The sequence below is a fragment of the Ranitomeya imitator genome, chromosome 1 (genome assembly GCF_032444005.1).
Source record: "Ranitomeya imitator isolate aRanImi1 chromosome 1, aRanImi1.pri, whole genome shotgun sequence".
Lineage (NCBI taxonomy): Eukaryota > Metazoa > Chordata > Amphibia > Anura > Dendrobatidae > Ranitomeya > Ranitomeya imitator.
Window position 1 is genome coordinate 48,184,075 of NC_091282.1, and position 24,994 is coordinate 48,209,068.

The following is a 24,994-nucleotide window of genomic DNA, read 5'->3' on the forward strand; positions in this document are numbered from 1 at the left end:
GTGATGGAGGCACCACTGCGCAAGCTTGATCAAAAGCAATGGAATCGTAAGGGTCGCGTGTGTCGAGGTATCTTTACTGTGACCCTAAACCAATAAAGGCTGGAGGTGAATCCTTAGGCGGGTTATATTTGCAAAATAGGGTAATTTTAAAACTGAATTATTTTGGCACAAATGAATAAATATACAGCTCTGGCAAAAATTAAGAGACCACCACACCAAATCCCTGTCATGGGCAGCCCAATCTCCAGACCTGAACCTCATTGAAAACCTCAGGAATGTAATCAAGAGGATGATGGATAGTCACAAGCCATCAAACAAAGAAGAACTGCTCACATTTTTGCACCAGAAGCAGTGTGAAAGACTGGAGAAAAGTATGCCAAGACGCATGAAAGCTGTGATTAAACATTATGGTTATTCCACAAAATATTGATTTCTGAACTCTTCCTGAGTTAACATTAGTATTGTTGTTTCTAAATGATTATGAACTTGTTTTCTTTGCATTATTTGAGGTCTGAACGCACTGGGGGTTTGTTTTGTAATTTTGACAATTTCTCCTTTTCAGAAAAATAAATGCAAAATGTACTGCTTGGAACTTCGGAGACATGTTGTCAGAAGTTTATAGAATACAGGAACAATTTACATTTTACTCAAAAATATACCTATAAAGAGAAAAATCAGACAAACTGAACATTTTGTAGTGATCTCTTAATTTTTTCTAGAGCTGTATGTTCATACTATTATAAAATCACATTGTGATTTTTTCAATAACCCTTTCATCTGATTTTACTAGTAACACATTTCATTGTGTAGGTGTTCTACGAAATTCCCCCTTAACGGAGTCCTCTCCTACTTATTTCACTGTCTTTGGTTCTTTTTCTCAGAACGTAGTTTCCTGTTTTTGTAATAATTTTATCTGCTGATCAATGTAGTTGTCAGGAAGCGAATGACTAACCCACGATGTGATGATATAATATTAATTTTCCCTTTGTTATTTACGATGATAGGAAATAAAATGTATGAGTCCACATCATGGTATCCTCTTTCCTTTTAATGGAAATCTCCAAGTTTGTTTCAGTAGAAAGAATTTTTTAATTGATCCCAAAATAAATAAAATGTGTAAATTGCTAAAAGAAATGTCATATCGATCGTAGGGTTTAGGGAGATGTCTGCTGTCCTTGGCGCGGGCACAGTTGCCTGTATCATCAACTGGATGTACCTGTTAGCCCGCGGGTGCTAATGTGATACCAAAATGGATGTACAGTCTGAGCGAAATGTTTAATGAGTGCTCTAAAGAGAATGTGTCCTTAGGAAGTAACCTAATTGTTTAAATCAGGTTTTATGTTAAAAAATTACTTACTGTTTACTAGACCTAATAATAGACTCATACATGTTCAAGATTACAATGTCTGATAACACCTCCATATACAGTAGATAAAACAGCATCCAAAATTTACTGTCTCATGTAAAAACTCACCTCCCCCTCCTGTACTATGACTGATAACACCTCTATGTACAGTAGATAACACAGGATCCACCATTCACAATAGGTGATGTCACAGTTCACCTCCTCCCCCTTCTGTACAATGACTGATAACACCTCTATATACAGTAGATAACACAGGATCCACCATTCACAATAGGCGATGTCACAGCTCACCTCCTCCTCCTGTAGAATGACTGATAACACCTCTATATACAGTAGATAACACAGGATCCACCATTCATAATAGGTGATATCACAGTTCACCTCCTCCCCCTCCTGTACAATGACTGATAACACCTCTATATACAGTAGATAACACAGGATCCACCATTCACAATAGGTGATGTCACAGCTCACCTCCTCTGTTATGAAAGGCAATTCAGTTCCACAATGGACATAGCGGTCAGAGCACATACAGTGATCTGACAATAACCCAAAATCATAGAACGAGCTCTGAGACGTGGGAACTCTGCAGACCGCAATCCCTAATCCTCTCCAAACAACACTAGAGGCAGCCGTGGATTGCGCCTAACTCTGCCTATGCAACTCGGCACAGCCTGAGAAACTAACTAGCCCGAAGATAGAAAATAAGCCTACCTTGCCTCAGAGAAATACCCCAAAGGAAAAGGCAGCCCCCCACATATAATGACTGTGAGTTAAGATGAAAAGACAAACGTAGAGATGAAATAGATTCAGCAAAGTGAGGCCCGACTTTCTTAACAGAGCGAGGATAGGAAAGGTAACTTTGCGGTCTACACAAAACCCTAAAGAAAACCACGCAAAGGGGGCAAAAAGACCCTCTGTACCGAACTAACGGCACGGAGGTACACCCTTTGTGTCCCAGAGCTTCCAGCAAAACAATTAGACAAGCTGGACAGAAAAAATAGCAAACAAATAGCAAAGAAGAACTTAGCTATGCAGAGCAGCAGGCCACAGGAATGATCCAGGGAAAAACAAGTCCAACACTGGAACATTGACAGGAAGCCAGGATCAAAGCATTAGGTGGAGTTAAGTAGAGAAGCACCTAACGATCTCACCACATCACCTGAGGGAGGAAACTCAGAAGCCGCAGTACCACTTTCCTCCACCAACGGAAGCTCACAGAGAGAATCAGCCGAAGTACCACTTGTGACCACAGGAGGGAGCTCTGCCACAGAATTCACAACAGTACCCCCCCCTTGAGGAGGGGTCACCGAACCCTCACCAGAGCCCCCAGGCCGACCAGGATGAGCCACATGAAAGGCACGAACAAGATCGGGAGCATGGACATCAGAGGCAAAGACCCAGGAATTATCTTCCTGAGCATAACCCTTCCACTTAACCAGATACTGGAGTTTCCGTCTTGAAACACGAGAATCCAAAATCTTCTCCACAATATACTCCAACTCCCCCCTCCACCAAAACCGGGGCAGGAGGGTCAACAGATGGAACCATAGGTGCCACGTATCTCCGCAACAATGACCTATGGAATACATTATGTATGGAAAAGGAATCTGGAAGGGTCAGACGAAAAGACACAGGATTAAGAACCTCAGAAATCCTATACGGACCAATGAAACGAGGTTTAAACTTAGGAGAGGAAACCTTCATAGGAATATGATGAGAAGATAACCAAACCAGATCCCCAACACGAAGTCGGGGACCCACACAGCGTCTGCGATTAGCGAAAAGTTGAGCCCTCTCCTGGGACAAGGTCAAATTGTCCACTACATGAGTCCAAATCTGCTGCAACCTGTCCACCACAGTATCCACACCAGGACAGTCCGAAGACACAACCTGTCCTGAAGAGAAACGAGGATGGAACCCAGAGTTGCAGAAAAATGGCGAAACCAAGGTAGCCGAGCTGGCCCGATTATTAAGGGCGAACTCAGCCAAAGGCAAAAAGGACACCCAGTCATCCTGATCAGCAGAAACAAAGCATCTCAGATATGTTTCCAAGGTCTGATTGGTTCGTTCGGTCTGTCCATTAGTCTGAGGATGGAAAGCCGAGGAAAAAGACAAGTCAATGCCCATCCTACCACAAAAGGCTCGCCAAAACCTCGAAACAAACTGGGAACCTCTGTCAGAAACGATATTCTCTGGAATGCCATGTAAACGAACCACATGCTGGAAAAACAATGGCATCAAATCAGAGGAGGAAGGCAATTTAGACAAGGGTACCAGATGGACCATCTTAGAAAAGCGATCACAGACCACCCAAATGACTGACATCTTTTGAGAAACGGGAAGATCTGAAATAAAATCCATAGAGATATGTGTCCAAGGTCTCTTCGGGACCGGCAAGGGCAAAAGCAACCCACTGGCACGAGAACAGCAGGGCTTAGCCCGAGCACAAATCCCACAGGACTGCACAAAAGTACGCACATCCCGCGACAGAAATGGCCACCAAAAGGATCTAGCCACTAACTCTCTGGTACCCAAGATTCCAGGATGACCAGCCAATACCGAACAATGAACCTCAGAGATAACTTTATTCGTCCACTTATCAGGGACAAACAGTTTCTCCGCTGGACAACGATCAGGTTTATTAGCCTTAAATTTTTGCAGCACCCGCCGCAAATCAGGGGAGATGGCAGACACAATTACTCCTTCCTTGAGGATACCCGCCGGCTCAGACAAACCCGGAGAGTCGGGCACAAAACTCCTAGACAGAGCATCCGCCTTCACATTTTTAGAGCCCGGAAGGTACGAAATCACAAAGTCAAAACGGGCAAAAAACAGCGACCAACGAGCCTGTCTAGGATTCAACCGCTTGGCAGACTCGAGATAAGTCAAGTTCTTATGATCAGTCAAGACCACCACGCGATGCTTAGCTCCTTCAAGCCAATGACGCCACTCCTTGAATGCCCACTTCATGGCCAGCAACTCTCGGTTGCCCACATCATAATTTCGCTCAGCAGGCGAAAACTTCCTGGAAAAAAAAGCGCATGGTTTCATCACTGAGCAATCAGAACCTCTCTGTGACAAAACAGCCCCTGCTCCAATCTCAGAAGCATCAACCTCGACCTGGAACGGAAGAGAAACATCTGGTTGACACAACACAGGGGCAGAAGAAAAACGACGCTTCAACTCTTGAAAGGCTTCCACAGCAGCAGAAGACCAATTGACCAAATCAGCACCCTTCTTGGTCAAATCGGTCAATGGTTTAGCAATACTAGAAAAATTGCAGATGAAGCGACGATAAAAATTAGCAAAGCCCAGGAACTTTTGCAGACTTTTCAGAGATGTCGGCTGAGTCCAATCATGGATGGCTTGGACCTTAACAGGATCCATCTCGATAGTAGAAGGGGAAAAGATGAACCCCAAAAATGAAACCTTCTGCACACCAAAGAGACACTTTGATCCCTTCACAAACAAAGAATTAGCACGCAGGACCTGAAAAACCATTCTGACCTGCTTCACATGAGACTCCCAATCATCCGAGAAGATCAAAATGTCATCCAAGTACACCATCAGGAATCCATCCAGGTACTCTCGGAAGATGTCATGCATAAAGGACTGAAACACTGATGGAGCATTGGCAAGTCCGAATGGCATCACTAGATACTCAAAATGACCCTCGGGCGTATTAAATGCAGTTTTCCATTCATCGCCTTGCTTAATTCGCACCAGATTATACGCACCACGAAGATCTATCTTGGTGAACCAACTAGCCCCCTTAATCCGAGCAAACAGATCAGATAACAATGGCAAGGGGTACTGAAATTTCACCGTGATCTTATTTAGAAGGCGGTAATCTATACAAGGTCTCAGCGAACCATCCTTCTTGGCTACAAAAAAGAACCCTGCTCCTAATGGCGACGATGACGGGCGAATATGCCCCTTCTCCAGGGATTCCTTCACTAACTGCGCATAGCGGTGTGCTCAGGCACGGATAAATTAAACAGTCGACCTTTTGGGAATTTACTACCAGGAATCAAATTGATAGCACAATCACAATCCCTATGCGGAGGTAGGGTATCGGACTTGGGCTCATCAAATACATCCCGGTAATCAGACAAGAACTCTGGAACCTCAGAAGGGGTGGATGACGAAATTGACAGAAATGGAACATCACCATGTACCCCCTGACAACCCCAGCTGGACACCGACATGGATTTCCAATCTAATACTGGATTATGGACTTGTAGCCATGGCAACCCCAACACGACCACATCATGCAGATTATGCAACACCAGAAAGCGAATAACCTCCTGATGTGCAGGAGCCATGCACATGGTCAGCTGGGTCCAGTACTGAGGCTTATTCTTGGCCAAAGGTGTAGCATCAATTCCTCTCAATGGAATAGGACAGGGGTCCCCAACTCCAGTCCTCAAGGCCCACCAACATGTCATGTTTTCAGGATTTCCTTAGTCTTGCCCAGGTAATAATTGCATCACCTGTGAAATGCAGAGGAAATCCTGAAAACATGACCTGTTGGTGGGCCTTGAGGACTGGAGTTGGGGACCTCTGGAATAGGACACTGCAAGGGCTCCAAGAAAAACCCACAACGCTTAGCATACTCCAAGTCCATCAAATTCAAGGCAGCGCCTGAATCCACAAATGCCATGACAGAATACGATGACAAAGAGCAGATCAAGGTAACGGACAGAAGAAATTTTGACTGTACCGTACCAATAGTGGCAGACCTAGCGAATCGCTCAGAGCGCTTAGGACAATCAGAGATGGCATGAGTGGAATCACCACAGTAGAAACACAGCCCATTCAGACGTCTGTGTTCTTGCCGTTCAACTCTGGTCAAAGTCCTATCGCACTGCATAGGCTTAGGTTTAAGCTCAGGTAATACCGCCAAATGGTGCACAGATTTACGCTCACGCAAGCGTCGACCGATCTGAATGGCCAAAGACATAGATTCATTCAGAGCAGCAGGCATAGGAAATCCCACCATGACATCCTTAAGGGCTTCAGAGAGACCCTTTCTGAAAATCGCTTCGAGCGCAGCTTCATTCCATTGAGTGAGTAAGGACCACTTTCTAAATTTCTGACAATATACCTCTATCTCATCCTGACCCTGACACAAAGCCAGCAAATTTTCCTCTGCCTGATCCACTGAATTAGGCTCATCGTACAGCAATCCGAGCGCCAGGAAAAACGCATCAATATTACTTAATGCAGGATCTCCTGGCGCAAGGGAAAATGCCCAGTCTTGAGAGTCGCCACGCAAAAAAGAAATAATAATTCTCACTTGTTGAGCTGGGTCACCAGAGGAGTGAGGTTTCAAGGCCAGAAACAGTTTGCAATTATTTTTGAAATTCACAAACTTGGCTCTATCACCATAAAACAAATCAGGAATAGGAATTCTTGGCTCTAACATAGGCTTCTGAACCACCAAATCTTGAATCTTTTGTACATTAATAACGAGATTATCCATTGAAGAGCACAGACCCTGAATATCCATGTCCACACCTGTGTCCTGAACCACCCAAATGTCTAGGGGAAAAAAAAGACAAAACACAGTGCAAAGAAAAAAAAATGGTCTCAGAACTTCTTTTTTCCCCTCTATTGAGAATCATTAGTACTTGTGGCTTCCTGTACTGTTATGAAAGGCAATTCAGTTCCACAATGGACATAGCGGTCAGAGCACATACAGTGATCTGACAATAACCCAAAATCATAGAACGAGCTCTGAGACGTGGGAACTCTGCAGACCGCAATCCCTAATCCTCTCCAAACAACACTAGAGGCAGCCGTGGATTGCGCCTAACTCTGCCTATGCAACTCGGCACAGCCTGAGAAACTAACTAGCCTGAAGATAGAAAATAAGCCTACCTTGCCTCAGAGAAATACCCCAAAGGAAAAGGCAGCCCCCCACATATAATGACTGTGAGTTAAGATGAAAAGACAAACGTAGAGATGAAATAGATTCAGCAAAGTGAGGCCCGACTTTCTTAACAGAGCGAGGATAGGAAAGGTAACTTTGCGGTCTACACAAAACCCTAAAGAAAACCACGCAAAGGGGGCAAAAAGACCCTCCGTACCGAACTAACGGCACGGAGGTACACCCTTTGTGTCCCAGAGCTTCCAGCAAAACAATTAGACAAGCTGGACAGAAAAAACAGCAAACAAATAGCAAAGAAGAACTTAGCTATGCAGAGCAGCAGGCCACAGGAATGATCCAGGGAAAAACAAGTCCAACACTGGAACATTGACAGGAAGCCAGGATCAAAGCATTAGGTGGAGTTAAGTAGAGAAGCACCTAACGACCTCACCACATCACCTGAGGGAGGAAACTCAGAAGCCGCAGTACCACTTTCCTCCACCAACGGAAGCTCACAGAGAGAATCAGCCGAAGTACCACTTGTGACCACAGGAGGGAGCTCTGCCACAGAATTCACAACACTCCTCCTCCTGTACAATGACTGATAACACCTCTATATACAGTAGATAACACAGGATCCACCATTCACAATAGGCGATGTCACAGCTCACCTCCTCCTCCTGTACAATGACTGATAACATCTCTATATACAGTAGATAACCCAGGATCCACCATTCACAATAGGTGATATCACAGCTCACCTCCTCCTCCTGTACAATGACTGATAACACCTCTATATACAGTAGATAACCCAGGATCCACCATTCACAATAGGTGATGTCACATCTCACCTCCTCCTCCTGTACAATGACTGATAACATCTCTATATACAGTAGATAACCCAGGATCCACCATTCACAATAGGTGATGTCACAGCTCACCTCCTCCTCCTCCTGTACAATGACTGATGACACCTCTATATATAGTAGATAACACAGGATCCACCATTCACAATAGGTGATGTCACAGCTCACCTCCTCCTCCTGTACAATGACTGATGACACCTCTATATACAGTAGATAACACAGGATCCACCATTCACAATAGGTGATGTCACAGCTCACCTCCTCCCCTTGTACAATGACTGATCACACCTCTATATATAGTTGATAACACAGGACCCATCATTGTAAGCATGTCACAGCTCACCTCCTCCCCTTGTACAATGACTGATCACATCTCTATATATAGTTGATAGCACAGGATCCACCATTCACAATAGGTGATATCACAGCTCACCTCCTCCCCTTGTACAATGACTGATAACACCTCTATATACAGTAGATAACACAGGACCCATCATGTCACAGATCACCTCCTCCCTCTTCTACGACTAATTAAACTTTATTATTCCATTGCCTTTTATTGCATTGTAGTAATCCAATGAGATACGATATGTGACTTCTCACTCACAGGATTGTTGTACTACGCCGGTCATGGTTATGAAAACTATGGAAACAGCTTCATGGTTCCTATTGACGCTCCGAAACCTTACGGATCTTCCCATTGTTTATGTGTCCATAGCATCCTAAAGCTGATGCAGGAGAAAGAAACCGGACTCAATGTGTTTCTACTGGACATGTGCCGTAAAAGGTAAGGAAATATTAATCTCTTGTGGCAGTCATCCCAAGATAAAGCAAAAAGATAACAAGATGTGAATGGCTGTGTAAGGCTACGTTCACATTAGCGTTGTGCGGGGCAGAGTCGGGCGCAGCTGCGGCGACGCATGCGTCATGCGCCCCTATATTTAACATGGGGGGAACATGGACATGCGTTGTCTTGCGTTTTGTGACGCATGCGTCATTTTGGCGCAACTGTCAGGGCGCAGAGGACGCTGCATGATGCAGTTTTTTCTGCGCCAAAAATCATGCAAAAATGAACGCATGCGTCACAAAAAGCTGCGTTGTACATGCGTTTTTGCATGCGTTGTGCATTGCGTCGCTGACGCTGCCCCGCACAATGCTAATGTGAATGTAGCCTAAGCTGCCCGAGTAAGGTAATCGTGGGCGAGCCGCTGCTTCTGCTCGTTCCGGCACCCTGCAGACAAAACATGTCCTAGTCCCAGTGTGCTGCTGTGTGTGGGGAGCATCATACTTACCTGTGGTCATAGACCTCCACACGCTCCAGGCTTTCATCTTCCAGAACCTTCGCAGCACACAATCCAGAGGACACTGAATTACTGAATTTGTTAAAACAGTCAAACTTTTTCTTGGCAGCTTATGGTCATTACAGTCAGGCATATTTGATAAGGCCCAGTGGGTTACAGTCTTTCCCACAGCCACAGGACATAACTTCAGATCTAGTCCTCTGTATGGGTAGAACATCCCTGTTGCTATCTCCTCTTGCACTAAGAATTCTTCTCCACCTCAAGCAGTTTACCCGGATTCATCAATTTCTGCCTCTGAGGGGTTAAGTCCATCCTTCCCAGTAGCTCCACAGCCATAGTGCGCCAAAAGGCCCCAATATCAATCACGAGGTTCTGACGCCAACAGACTCACACAGGATTCTTTGGCAATCCACTGCCCCAAGTAACAGACTCACGCTGTCCCTAGCAGCCTATTGCCTGTGACCGCTGCTGTCACTTTACCACACTCCCTCCAACTAACTTGACATTTCATGAACTTGGCACTAACTTTCAGCTCCCCTTCCCTAATCTAGGCCGACCATTACAGTTAACCCTGTCTAGGCTAAGCTGCAGCCCCAGAGGGTTTTACCTGTTACGGTAGATAGCATACATTACTATAAAATACATTCAACCACGTGGAGTGTCAGAGGAGAACATCATCTCCACCACTCCTACGACTGGAGGAAAAAAAATGTCAGAAATAATTAAAAGAAGCACTCCTCCTCCACTTCTTCCTCCTCCCATAACAGTTTGTATCCTCTTAATATATTGCTGTCATCATATTACACAGCACTGTGTACTTACAATTGCTCATTTTCCTTTCTATCCATTAAATTCTTCTCTTTTCCATTAGGTCTATGATATCACATGATTAAAAAGTGATTAGATGAATCCTTCTAAGCTCTATGTAGCAACAGGAGGTCAATTTTCCCTGTATGGGTTAAATGTCACTGCAAAAGTCGCTGGCATGGGGGAGAAAGCAGCTGGGTCAGGAGTTGAAGAGAGGAATGATAAATGCGGGGACAAGAGACTTCCTATTTCTACATAGAGAAGAATTAAGAGTTTCCTGAAGCCTCTTCAGCTTGAAAAATTTGGTGGGTACATCCGCCTGAAAAAGACAGCGTGTGCACGTATCCTAAGTTTTTCCACACACTGAGTTTTTTGTGAAGTTTTTAAAGCATCAATCAATTCAATAGATTATCCTTAATTGTTGGAGGAATTTTTCTTTTCCTGAAATATTTTTCTACCAGGCATTTTTCAACATCTATTTCTGATAAACTCAAAGTTTTGACAAAATTTCAGAATTTTGTAGAGTTTTCTCAGAAAAATGATTCAGTGTGAACAGACCCTTAAGCGACACTACTCTGTCCTCCTTCTCTTAGACCTGTCTTCTGCCTTTGACACTGTGGACCATTCCCTCCTGTTACAGATTCTCTCATCTCTTGGCATCACAGACTTGGCCCTATCCTGGATCTCATCATATCTGACAGACTGAACATTCAGTGTCTCCCTCCCCCACACCACCTCCTCACTCTGCCCCTTGTCTGTCAGTGTTCCTCAAGGCTCAGTTCTAGGACCCCTACTCTTCTCTCTTCTCCATCTAAACCTTCGGCCTAGGACAGCTCATAGAATCCCATGGTATGCAGTATCATCTCTACGCTGATGACACGCAGATCTACCTACCTCCTTACTTACCAAAATCCCACACTGTCTGTCTGCTATTTCGGCCCTCGTTTCTGCTCACTTTCTAAAACTGAACATGGACAAAACAGAATTCATCATCTTTGCCCCATCTCACTCTACCCCTCCACCAGACCTATCCATCAATGTTAACAACTGCTCACTTTCCCCAGTCCCACACGCCCGATGCCTCGGGGTGATCCTCTACTCTGCCTTCTCTTTCAAGCCACATATCCAAGCCCATGCCTCCTCCTGCCATCTCAAACTCAAAAATATTTCCCGCATCCGCGCATTCCTTGACTGCGACACCCCAATACACTAGTGCATGCCCTTATCATCTCCCGCCTTGACTACTGCAACCTCCTACTCTCAGGCCTCCCCTCTAGCACTCTGGCACCCCTCCAATCCATCCTACACTCTGCTGCCCGACTAATCTACCTGTCTCCCCACTATTCTCCAGCCTCTCCCCTATGCCAAGCCCTTCACTGGCTTCCTATCGCCCAGAAACTCCAGTTCAGAACCCTCACAATGACATACAAAGCCATCCACAATCTGTCTCCTCCATACATCTGTGACATGGTCTCCCGGTACCTACCTACACGCAACCTCCGATCCTCTCATGATCTCCTTCTCTACTCCCCACTCATCTCTTCTTCCCACAACCGCATCCAAGATTTCTCCCGTGCTTCCCCCATACTCTGGAACTCTCTACCCCAACACATCAGACTCTCGCCTACCATAGAAGCCTTCAAAAATAACCTGAAGACCCAACTCTTCTGACAAGCCTACAGCCTGCAGTGATCCTCAACTTACTGAACCGCCGCACAACCAGCTCTACCCTCTCCTAGTGTATGCTCACCCATCCCCTGCAGACTGTGAGCCCTCGCGGGCAGGGTCCTCCCTCCTTATGTACCTCTGTGCCTTGTTTTTGCTCATGTTTATTGTATTTGTCTATATTTTCCCCCTTTTCACATGTAAAGCGCCATGGAATAAATGGCGCTATAAAAATGTATAATAATAATCTAATATATAAAGCTGAATGTGCGTGTGTGTGTGTGTGTGTGTGTGTGTGTGTGTATGTATGTCCGGGATTGGCATCTGCACCGTCGCAGCTACAGCCACAAAATTTTGCACAGTCACACGTCTGGACCCTGAGAGCGTCATAGGCTATGTTGTGAGGCGAAATTTTAACCCCGCGCTTTCCAATTCACCAAACAATTTTGCCCCTATCTACATAATAGGGAAAAAGTGAAAGGAAAAGTGTTGGAGGCGTCGCAGCTACAGCCACAAAATGTTGCACAGTCACACGTCTGGACCCCGAGAGCGTCATCATAGGCTATGTTGTGAGGTGAAATTTTAACCCCGCGCTTTCCAATTCACCAAACAATTTTGCCCCTATCTACATAATGGGGAAAAGTGAAAGGAAAAGTGTTGGAGGCAAATTGACAGCTGCCAGATGTGAACAAGGGGGACTTAAAGAATGAGAGCGATGGCGCCAAAGAGTATATACCGTACAGTTGCTAAGGTGGGGCCCCGACATGGAATACTCACCACACACAGGAATATGAACACACACACAAAATGTGCTTGAACACATATTACCCTCAGCACACATTTCACCACACATACACCAACCTCGCCACATAAAAGTCGAAACACAAAAGTCACCGCTCAAAACTCGCCACGCGCAAAACTCGCCACATGCAAAAACTAGGCTCACGCAAAACTCGCCACAAGTGCAAAACTCACCTCATGGAAAACTCGCCACACGCAAAACTTGCACATGCGGAAAAATTGCCACATGCACAAAAGTTGCAACACATGCAAAAGTTGCCTCACACAAAACTTGCACATACTCAAAAGGTACTACACATAAAACTCACCACGCGCAAAACTCGCCATGCGCAAAACTTGCTGCACTCAACTTGCTACACTAACCTGTCACATGCAACTCGACACACAAAAAGTTGCTACACGCATGTTGCCACACAAAACTCATCTCACAAAAGTCGCTACATGCATGTCGCCACACGCAACTCAACACACACAACTTGACACATGAAACTCGCCCTAAAACACACACAAGTCTGGTATTATCCTTCAAAAATAAAAATCTGATTAATAAGCAGACAAACTACAAGAGCAACAAATGTACCATATAGGAAATACGGCAGCTGTCAGTCACATGACCTGTCTATTATGTGTATGTGTGAGCTAATATATACTGCCAGGGGGAGGGCTTCCTGTTGGCTGGGAATTTATCAGGCTGCCAATTTAGCTTACAAATACTGAGGTAAAAATACCGACCAAATAACGTGTGAATGCGGTCTAATACAGGAGGAGATGACACACAGGTATATACTATATACAGGAGAGATGGCACACAGGTATATACTATATACAGGAGGAGATGACACACAGGTATATACTATAAACAGGAGCAGATGACCTACAGGTATATACTATATACATGAGGAGATGACACACAGATATATACTATATACAGGAGCAGATGACCTACAGGTATATACTATATACAGGAGGAGATGACAAACAGGTATATACTATAAACAGGAGCAGATGACCTACAGGTATATACTATATACATGAGGAGATGACACACAGGTATATACTATAAACAGGAGCAGATGACCTACAGATATATACTATATACAGGAGGAGATGACACACAGATATATACTATATACAGGAGAAGATGACATACAGGTATATACTATATATAGAAGGAGATGACATACAGGTATATACTATATATAGGAGGAGATGACATACAGGTATATACTATATACAGGGGAGATGACACACAGCAGGTATATACTATATACAGGGGAGATGACAAACAGGTATATACTATATACAGGAGATGACATACAGGTGTATACTATATATAAGGGAGATGACAAACATGTATATACTGAGGTGAAAATGAGAGGTGTGAGGTGAAAATGAAAAGGTGTGATTGCAAAATGAGAGGAGTGAGGGAAAATAGTGGAGTGATCGGAAAATGACAGATGTGAGGTCGAAATGACAAGTGTTAGGGGGGAATGAGAGGAGTGAGGGAGAAAATGAGAGGTGTGAGGGAGAAAATGAGAGGTGTGAGGGAGAAAATGAGAGGTGTGAGGGGGAAAATGAAAGATGTGATTGGGAAAATGAGAGGCGTGATGGGAAAATAAGAGAAGTGAGGTGCTATAACTAACCACAGATATTTACTATGCCCAGGCAACGCCGGGCTCTTCAGCTAGTAAAATAATAATAATCTAATGAAGTGTTTTATCTAAACGATTTGTAAATGCTTTTGAAACTTTTTTTAAGGTTTTATTTTGAGGCACATTTTTTAAGATTTTTTTGTCAGAGTTTTTTCTAAGTGAAAATTGTGTTTTTTGTATATAGGGATTTTTTTTAAATGTTTTTTTTTATATACCTGACGACCATGCTTTTTTTTTTTTTTTACTTCTGGTCAGACTTTCATCAAAATATCCTTAATTGCAGGAACCAGTATGACGATACCATCCTAATTACAGAAAACCTGAAGGTGACTGCAAACATTGTCTTTGGCTATGCCACGTAAGTGTATCATCACATTTTTGTTTGGTTCCTTGAGCAGAAAGGACCTTAATAACCAATCACTAAGAGTTCTGTGAAAATTCATATTTTTATATAGGAGAGCTCTATTTTTCTGACTCGATAAATTATATAAATCAGACTGCACAAAACCACCACTAGGGGGAGCTAGATCTATATGGATTCATACAACTAATTTAGAACTCAAAAAGAGCTTTTGTCATCTGTATTCAGTGAGCTCCCCCTTGTGGTGACTTCAGGTAGCTACTATAGCAGCACCATGGCAAACAGGGAAAGTTACACAAGGCTGAGCCCCCTCTTATCAGGGAGCACATAAAATGCATAAAATAAATCTGAATGTTCCTTCTTCCTACTATCATAAAGCTTTACACAGGGCACTATAATGTACAATGTTGTATATCATAAGACTGAACATATGACTGTAATATATATCATAAAGCTTTACATAGGGCACTATAATGTATATAATAAAGCTGTATATAGGGCACTATAATGTATATACGGTAATAAGGCTGTACATAGGGCATCATAAAGAATATAAAAAATATATATATTTTAAAAAATTATCCAATTTAGAAATTGATGGCAGCGATACATCACAAAAAGGTTGGGACAGAGTTAACAAAAAGTATGCAGTATTAAGTAAGTGGTGAATGTTAAACTTAGTCACATGACTGTAGGTAAAAAAAACCATGTGAGAGAGGCAGAGTCTCACAGAAGCAAAGAAGGTCAGAGGTTCACTAATCTGTGAATAACTGCATCTTAATATTGCGGGACAATTTCAGAAAAATGTTCCTCAATGTGAAATTGTAAATTCTGTGGATAGCCCACCATCTGCAGGACATAATATCATCAAAAGATTCAGAGATTCTGGAGAAATCCATGTGCACAAGGGACAAGGGAAATTGTGATCACTAAGTCCTCTGGCAGCAACCACATTAAAAGCCGACATGATTTGGTGGTGCAAATCACTGTGTGAGCTCAGAAATACTCCCAGAAATGATTGTCTGTGAGCACAGTTCACTATGCAAGGCGCAAATGTGAGTGAGCGCTCCGTCATGCAAAGAAAAAGCCATAAATCAGCAAAATCCAAAAATGCTGCCGTCTTCTCTGGGCCAAAACTATAATTTATAATGAGCAGAGGCAAAATGAGAAACTGTTTTGTGGTTGGAGGAATGAGAATGTGAAATTCTTTATGGAAACCAAGGACGTCGGGTCTTTCAGACTCAGGAGAGGGACCATCCAGCTTGTTATCAATGAGAGGGACCATCCAGCTTGTTATCAATGAGAGGGACCATCCAGCTTGTTATCAATGAGAGGGACCATCCAGCTTGTTATCAATGAGAGGGACCATCCAGCTTGTTATCAATGAGAGGGACCATCCAGCTTGTTATCAATGAGAGGGACCATCCAGCTTGTTATCAATGAGAGGGACCATCCAGCTTGTTATCAATGAGAGGGACCATCCAGCTTGTTATCAATGAGAGGGACCATCCAGCTTGTTATCAATGAGAGGGACCATCCAGCTTGTTATCAGTGCACAGTTCTGCATCTCTGATGTATGGGGCTGCATTATTGCCTATGGCAAGGGCGGCGCACATATGACAGGCACCATCCATGCTGAGCGTTATGTCGAGAAGGTAGAACAATATCTGCTCCATCCACACATCGTCTATTTCAGAGAAGGCCTGAAGTCAATGCTAAACCACATACTGCATCCATCACAGCAGCACGGCTCCACATAAGAAGAGTTTGAGTGATGAACTGTGAGCCTCTAGTCCAGACTTTCCATCAATAGAGAATATCCAGTAAAGGAGACTCCGGACTGTGGGCCAGCGAGAATCCGACATCAGACAAGAAGGGGACAACGTTCCTCTCACAAAACTCCAGCAATTGTCTACTCACTTCCAAGATGTTTACAGATTGTTGTAAAAAGAAGAAGTGAAGACACAATGGTGGACATGGCCCAGGCACAACTTTTTTCAGATGTGTTGGCACCATCAATTTCCAAATGAGTCACTTTTTTATGAAATGGAAAAATGTCCAACCTTCAACTTCTGATCTGTGTCCTATGTTCTACTATGAATGAAATGTGATGATAAGAGATTTCCAGATCATTTAATTCCTGTTTTCTTTACATTTTACGCAGCAGCCCAACATTTGGAGAATTCAGGTTGTGTATCATAAAGTTTTTTCAGGTTCTTCTTGTCATTCCTCCTATGTATTTTCTAGGTGCCAGGGGGCCGAGGCGTTCGAAATTCAACATTCAGATCTAGCAAATGGCATTTTTATGAAGTTTCTCAAGAAACGCTTATTAGAAAATAAGAAGGTCACCGTCCTGCTGGATGAGGTTGGAGAAGGTGAGAACATATATTGTCCTAAGGCCAATTCCATGCTGCCATTAGAGGCAAGTCACGCACCATAAAGCCACCATACATGGATGCCAGGAAAAGGGTAAAGCATGTTGACACATGTTGGCTTTCATAAGGGTGCAGATTCTTCATACACGTGAATGGGGTTTCCACAACCTCATTCTCTTGCGTTGGAAACGTTCCACCTGGATTTTTGTGCCTCCAGGAAGTAAGATTAGTTCTAGATGGAAAACCATGAGGATGGAGGGTATTTTCATGCAGTTTAAGTGGATTTTGGACCAGACTCTGCTCCAAAATCAACATCAAAACTGCCTCAATTAAGCTTCTTATTGATTTCACTGGAAAAACTCTCTTATGGTGCTGTTTTTTCCATTTTTTTTCATCAAAAACAAGAATCATGTCAATACTTGAGTCCATTCTGTTTGAAAAAACTCAAAATTTGACCATTAGAAGCAGAAAAAAACCCAGTGTGCAAAAAACATGCTTAAAACAAGCTCTTTTTGAGTGTGAATGTTCTGCTAGAAAAAAAATGCATGTAAAAAAAACCTATGTGAACATGACCTTAACCTAACCCTATGGAGAAACAAAAGTGCAAATCCCAGTGTGGATCCGCTACAGTGCAAACTGAAAATCCACAGCAGAAATCAGAGGGTTCGCCTTGGATTTCTGCTACAGAAAACACCCATGGACATGTGAACATAGCCCGTGATCTGGTGCCAGCTCCCTTCTTCTATGTGCGGGAAACGGAAGACATTACGATGCTAGGTGCCACAAAATAATGTGGCCGTCACTTTTTTGGTTCAGTGCAGCATTACATATAGTATAGTTATGGCAAAGTTCTTTGGTAGGGGGTCCAAATATCACAACCCTGACCAACCCCGAGAATGAAGAAGCCACCACACTAATTATGCTCTGCGGCACCCTCGCAGTATTTCCCTGCACAGTGACACTTTTGGCCTACTATGCAGGAAGCAGACACTTCTGGACATGGACACCCGTGGAGCAGGGATGTACAACACCGGCCCATTTAATGTTTATTTTACTTACTGTTTTGTAGATATGGGACGTTGTTTGCTAACCAAAGGGATGCAAGCTCTAGAAATCCGCAGCAGCTTGTCTGCCAGGAGGGCGCTGACTGACCCCATACAGCACAAAGCGTGTTCTCCGGAGTCCCTGGCAAGAAATCTGCAATGGGCAAAGGCAAACGGTGAGATCTCAGGAACACATTAATGCATCACGCTGTAAGAACTTGTACGGTCCGAACTAAAATACAAACTTTCTGGGATAGTCTGGAAGTCTCAAAAAATAGTGGACCTATCTTAAAGGGGCTGTCCACAACTAGGACAACCTCTTCTTGATCAAAATGTTTGGCCTCCATAAAATAATAAAGCCTATACTCACCTCCCGTGCCGGCACCATTCCCGCGGCTTAGCGGTCACTCTTCCCGGAGGCTCTCGTGCGGTTGTTATGACAAGTGATGCCTGTGCCCAGTCAGCGCCGGCGTCACTGTCTCCACCAAATCGAACATGAAGAGGAAGTCAGAGATCAACTGCGGCCCGGACTTCCTCTTCCTGCTCAATTCGACAGGAGGCCGGGACAGTAACGCCTCCTGTCGAATTGAGCAGGAAGAGGAAGTCCGGGCCGCAGTTGATCTCAGACTTCCTCTTCATGTTCGACAACAGCACAGGAGCCCCGGAGGAACCGAGAGCAGACATCTCGGAAGCAGTGAAAGCACCGGAGGGGAGTATAGGCTTTATTATTGTATGGGGGCCAAGCGGGGGGTATGAGAAGAAGTTGTCTAAGTGGTGGACAACGTCATTAAGCTCCCAGAAGAGGAAGCACAGCAGAGATGTATTGCAAAATGGTGAAGAATCGAAATTTATAGGGGTGAACCGCATCATTTTTTCACCAGCAGTCCAAAAAATGTGCCTTTTTAAAAAAATAAATTCTCCCAAAGGCATATGTAATATTGAAAGAGACATCATCTTTTAATTTTTCCATTGATTGCTTCATGTAGGCTTATTTTTATTTATTTTTTTATTTTTTTGGGTGGGTGGGTATAAGTTGTAGCTTCTTAATTACTTTCTTTTTTGCTTTATTGGTGTTCAAATAACTTAAATTCTAGCTTTCATCTACTCTTTCTGAGGGTATAGACAAAAAAAACCTTTTGGTAGAATATAGCTTTTGTACCATTCCCGATGCATCATATAACGAGCGCTCATTGCTCTGCAGGTCGTTATGGGAGCTGAGATAGAAATATCATTTTATGTTTTACTAGTTGTTGCCAAAAAAAAAATTATTTGTTTTTACGTTGTTCTAAAAAATGTTCATGTGCAAAACTGTTTTTTTTTTTTTTTTTTAGAACTAGCTGTTATTTTCTTTTGAAGTCATTTTGGGGGTTTAGAGCATTTTTAGGCTATGTTTACAAGCAGTATATTGGGATTTTTTTGCTGCGTTTTTTTTTTATGCAAACTGCTTTTTACATGCACACGCTTTTTTTTTTTTTGTTTCCCTGACTGAATTTGAGAACTGCAGCCTGTAAATCCAATGTTTCCTATGTTAATGATTGCAATGACGGATCCCTGAAAAATGCATAATGAGCGGATGGTGACTGTTATGTGATCCAATACGTGATCCGTGTTTTTGCGCACTCATTGACGTATAATGGACGAGTCTGATCTAAAAAATGGATCTAAGTAGTGCATGCTGCAATTTTAAAAAAAATATGAACGATGTAAAAATGGTCATGTGAATTTGCTGTCCATATGCTCATCTGAACAAGCCCTTAATAGTTGGGGTGGTAATGGATGTGGCAATATTAATTATGGCATTTTTTTTATTTTTATGTTATTGTTGGGTTTTTATGTTTTACATTCTCAATTTTTTTCCTTACTTTTGTTTTTAGTCCTGCTGTGAGCTCCATCTCTCATATAATACACTGCAGTACTTCAGTAGTGCACTGTTTCATACCTGGATAACCACGTCAGTATTTCAGGAAATGTATAATCTATTTATTCATTCCTGGACCTACTTGGCTCCATCCTTGTCTCAAGTTATTAGTCACAATATTAAGCCTCATGACGTTCTTCCATCCGCAGAACTCCCGGAGAGCATGTGCATCGAATTTAACTGTGGTGTAAAAATCAAGTTGGGTTTTGCCGCTGAATTCTCCAATGTGATGATCATCTACTCTCAATTTATTAGCAAGCCCCCCGACATCAACCACTGTACGGCCAATGTTGGTGACTTTCCATTAGTGAGTATCTGTCATGTTCTTGTTTTATATGTAATGGGATCTCCTGAGTGCGCGTGATGTGAGGATTCACAAGTCTGCAGTCACGTAGAGTGACTGCAGACTTGCAGCTTAAGGTCGGACAATTCCTTTAAGAATTTAAAACCAAATTAAAGAAAAAGGAAAGTCACTTTTTTTCTCGTTTTTCTTAATACAGGATTTGTACATTGACCCTAAAGAAACAAATAAAGACACTCCAGAAGAAACGGGAAGCTTCTTGGTATCTAAGAACCTCCCAAAACATTGTCTATACACCCGTCTGAGTTCTCTGCAAAAACTTAAGGTAGGTATGGAAACTTTAGTGGTAAAATGAGGGGCAACCTAGCAATAAGTGTTCAGTTTTCCTACAGCTTCACCTCTGGGGAAATGAAGTATTACAACACCACCCATTCACAGTAATGGTTGTATGCAATGGTTGTGTGTAATGCAGGACAGAACGGGTCCTCCAGAAACAGTGACGAGGATCCCATACATCATTGAACCATCACACTGCGAAATCCCAACCAACGAGGTTTATTGAGAATGACATAACCTTTTGTCGTCCTCGAAACAAACCTCCTGCCCACCAAGTACGATAGCTACTAAACTAGTGATGCTAAAATTATGAGACAAACTTTGGAAAACTTTTGAATTGATGGTTGTGGGCACAGCTTCACTTTATAATTGGCACCAATTTGTCAAGACATTAGCACTTTAGATATAGTCCGTAAGCATGTGACCTCAAATGTCTGACAACCGCATCTAAATCGAGCTTGACTTTATTGGTCAAGGTTGGAACTCCCCTACCGGACAACGGTGCTCCACCACAGTCGGTTGTGACATCAGACGATGAAGCAAAATTGCTGATGAGACCACAGCTGTCAAGAAATTAAGTGGAAGGTTTTTGTTGGAGGAGGAAAGACAAAGCACCGGGGAAATATTATTTCCGCTTTCTACCTCTACCCTCTTACCCAAACTTACCCTTAGTCAGAGACTTTCCTCCTTAAACTTCCGGGTAGCCTAATGATTCTCATTCTATCCATTCAGTCACATTTCGACATTGCAAAAATGTTTTGATTTCCAATTAACTTTTACCCTACATGGTCCAGGGTTTGGGTTGCAAAAAAGGACATTTGGTATAGGAGCACAGCTGGCGCAGATCTGGAATTAGGGGTTGCTCCCTCAGCCATGGTGTCTAAGGTGAACCAAAAGCCCCTCTACTACATAAGTAGGTGCCAGTATTTCAGGGTACGTGGAGGGGGTCAAGTTACAGATTTGGTATTTGGACCTTCAAGCTACCCTTCCAATTATTGAAAATATATCATCTGTGCCTACGGTATCATGACATATTGGTGGATTGGACCCAACTAGACTTTGATGATGGTGACATAACATAGTAGGAGTATCACTCAATAATGCAATTGATGTCACGTCAAGTGGCAATTGTGAGAACATCGATGTTACGGAAAATTCTGTGAGTAATGGAACAGACCTTTACCTTGTCCTAGGTAAGGGTAAGATGATGTTCTAGTACAAGACCTGAGGACAAGGCAATGTAGGAAGCTTCCATGAAGGTCTCCTAACATGGGACGATTTTGGCCCATAACAAGTGTCAATTAACTATAAAACAAGCCAATCGGCGCTTGCTTAGCAGCTGACACAACCCGCTTGGGGACAGAAAGATTGGCAGAGAATTCCTTGTCATGCTGTTGACAACGATGGTTTATTGGCCTGATCGGTCAACAAACTGGTGGCATCTAGCGAATATACTTGTTGCTCGGGTTTTCCCGAGCACGTTCGGGTGGGCTCCGAGTATTTGTAACTGCTCAGAGATTTAGTTTTTGTTGACGCAGCTGCATGATTTACAGCTACTAGCCAGCCTGAGTACATGCGGGGATTGCCTGGTTGCTAGGGAATCCCCACAAGTATTCAAGCTGTCTAGCAGCCATAAATCATGCAGCTGCGGGCGACGAAAACTAAATCTCCGAGCAGTCACAAATACTCAGAGACCACCCGTGCGTGCTCTGGAAAACCCAAACAACGAGTATAATCGCTCATCACTAGTGGCATCTTTACGCAGGCCAATGATTGTCTCTAGTGTTCTTATGAGCACTCATTGGGTAATTATTGGCTTGTGTGGAAGGACTTTGGGTCACAATTACTGACCAGTAACCCAAACTATTTTACTTTATTGAATATTCAACTTTTTGAATGTTTTTTTTTTTCACTTTTAGGATAACTTGACCTTCACAGTTTACTTGACCTACACGTATAAAGGTGTGGACGATATGATGGACGAAAGAAAGACAATTGACGTTGGGAAGCCTCTGGTTGCAAAATTAGGTTCTCATTCTGGAGTCCGAAGTTCCTGCACACAGCCCAGTCATATACCTCATAGTTCCTGCACGCAGCCTTCCCATATACCTCATAGTCCCTGCGCACAACCCAGTCATTTACTTCACAGTCCCAGTCCTATACTTCATAGTCCTTGCCATAGTCCAGAGGCTGCTGCATCATCATCCTCAATTCCCGGACCCTCTCATCTTTTTCCAAACCCCCAATACCCACAGTCACCGATCCCACCTGTATACCAACCGAACTTTATAAGCAGCTTGCTACCCGACACTAGACAGCAATACTACTCCGGATATCCTACCAGCAGTGGAAGGAGGGCCTTCTCCGAATATAGATCACTGTATAGCAATGTACCAATGCCAAGACATAGCAATGTACCGGAGGAGAGCACGGAGGACAATCTTGATTTTGGCTATTAATATATGGCAATATATTTTTATATGGTATAGTTATTATCAGTATTCAGGCTATTTAAAGGCTATTTCCACCGTTGCAACCACTTTGGAACAACTTTGCAGATACGTTTATAGGAATAGAAAAATACTACTGTTTTAGGTATACAGCTCCAATGCAGACCAATGTATTAATATGGTTACAGTATACAATCAAACTCTGTGTAGTCTCGTCATGAAGCAAGGTTTGGAAGCAATGCAAATTTTTCCTTAAAAAATCCACAACGGCATTATATACCCACAATGCAATGTTAGACATATAGAAAGTGATAGGAGCCCAAAAATTCCAGGATATAAAATTAAATTATTGGATGCAGAAACAGCACCATGATGCACTAAGGTGAAAATATTCATTCATGTGTTACGTTCTTGCACTTTTGGAACAATGGAAGTTACACCGCTTGTCAAATTGACATCAGATTACATGCAAATTGCTTCTTCTGAGAAAAAGAGGACTTAAACTCTATAGCGCCACCTGTTGGAAGTAGCGATCCTACAAGTCACAATCAACTCTTTAACGAGTCGTGCAATATGACTTACGGTAGGATAAAAGCCAAATTAGTATCTCAATTCGCAGACACGGTGTTTCGGGCTGCTGGCCCTCGTCAGTGCGAAGCATGAGAACTGATTTGGCTAGGTGAGAGGCTCTGGACTGGGGTCTAAGGGGATATCGTTTCTCCTTATGGAGAGTGACATACCATCTCTGGCTTGTCAAGGTAAGGAGGCTTATTTGCCGTACAATGCTCCTCTGGGAAATATAATATGCAAATTGCCTCTTCTGAGAAAAAGAGGACTTAAGCTCTATAGCGCCACCTATTGGAAGTAGCGATCCTACATCAGATTACAAAAATGGTGGAAGGGTAACACGACCAGCTGCGCCAGGTACCAAATTCTTATGGATGCACCTTTTAAAGTAAAATAGTTAAAAAGCTCATTGATAGAGCGGAGCACATGCCCCAGTCTTCTGGCCGGGTGCTCAACTGTATCAGCATCAGCATGACTCCACTGTCGTTTGGTCCAGTGGTAGAGTAGGGAGCAATGGGTCCCACCACTGTCTGTCCTGTAGTCCCCAGGCTGCCGTAGACCTACAAGATGTCAGCTTTCCATCGCATTGTACCACATATGTTGAACCGCCCTGTGGGCTGGAAAAAATGGGGACTCTGATTAGATGAGTGTAAGATCTTTTGGAACTCCTAAAGTGAACCCACAGATCCATGACAACGAACCTCCCAAGGGTGAGCTGACCTGGTGGACCACCCCCAATACAGGGAGCGTTAGGGGTAGGCCCGAGGGAGACTATTACCACAGAAGCTGATACCCGGGGACAGAAAGTAGGAGCGGGAAAGAAGCTGGACCGGTTGGGTAAAGAGAGGACACAGAGCAGGCTGGGAATGGCGGGGAAACAGGACAGGCAGACTAAGGCGGAAGCCCAGGGCAGACTGGCTATGGCGGAGACACGTGACAGACTGGCTATGGCAGAGACACAGGGTAGACTGGCTATGGCGGAGACACAGGACAGACTGGCTATGGCGGAGACACAGGGCAGACTGGCTATGGCGGAGACACAGGGCAGACTGGCTATGGCGGAGACACAGGGCAGACTGGCTATGGCGGAGACATAGGGAATACTGGCTATGGCTGAGACACAGAACAGACTGGCTATGATGGAGGCACAGAGCAAGGATGGACCTGGGTCACATGAAAAGGCAATTGACAATCAGGCATGGAGCAGAGGAAGGAGTCACCTTAAATAGACTGAGTGCTGCAGGACTTCCGGGTCATTATCCTCTAGAATCATAGAGTGGAGGAACGGAGTGTCTGCAGACCAGAGAGAG

The 24,994-nt window shown here is 43.6% G+C and overlaps 1 protein-coding gene across 2 annotated transcripts in view; it reads left to right on the forward strand.

The window, feature by feature from the left end:
* Nucleotides 1–23,484, forward strand: part of MALT1 (MALT1 paracaspase) — a 104,398-nt gene extending 80,914 nt beyond the window's left edge. Inside the window, exons 11-17 of one of the 2 annotated variants that reach the window (XM_069746096.1) lie at nt 8,717–8,894; nt 14,617–14,691; nt 16,942–17,069; nt 18,139–18,288; nt 20,180–20,337; nt 20,531–20,656; nt 22,587–23,484. In XM_069746096.1, coding sequence (XP_069602197.1) covers nt 8,717–8,894; nt 14,617–14,691; nt 16,942–17,069; nt 18,139–18,288; nt 20,180–20,337; nt 20,531–20,656; nt 22,587–23,126 — 1,355 coding nt within the window. In that variant the 3' untranslated portion in view covers nt 23,127–23,484. The remainder of the gene's footprint in view (nt 1–8,716; nt 8,895–14,616; nt 14,692–16,941; nt 17,070–18,138; nt 18,289–20,179; nt 20,338–20,530; nt 20,657–22,586) is intronic. The other variant, XM_069746104.1, reaches the window with a different exon arrangement.
* Nucleotides 23,485–24,994: the final 1,510 nt, after the last annotated feature.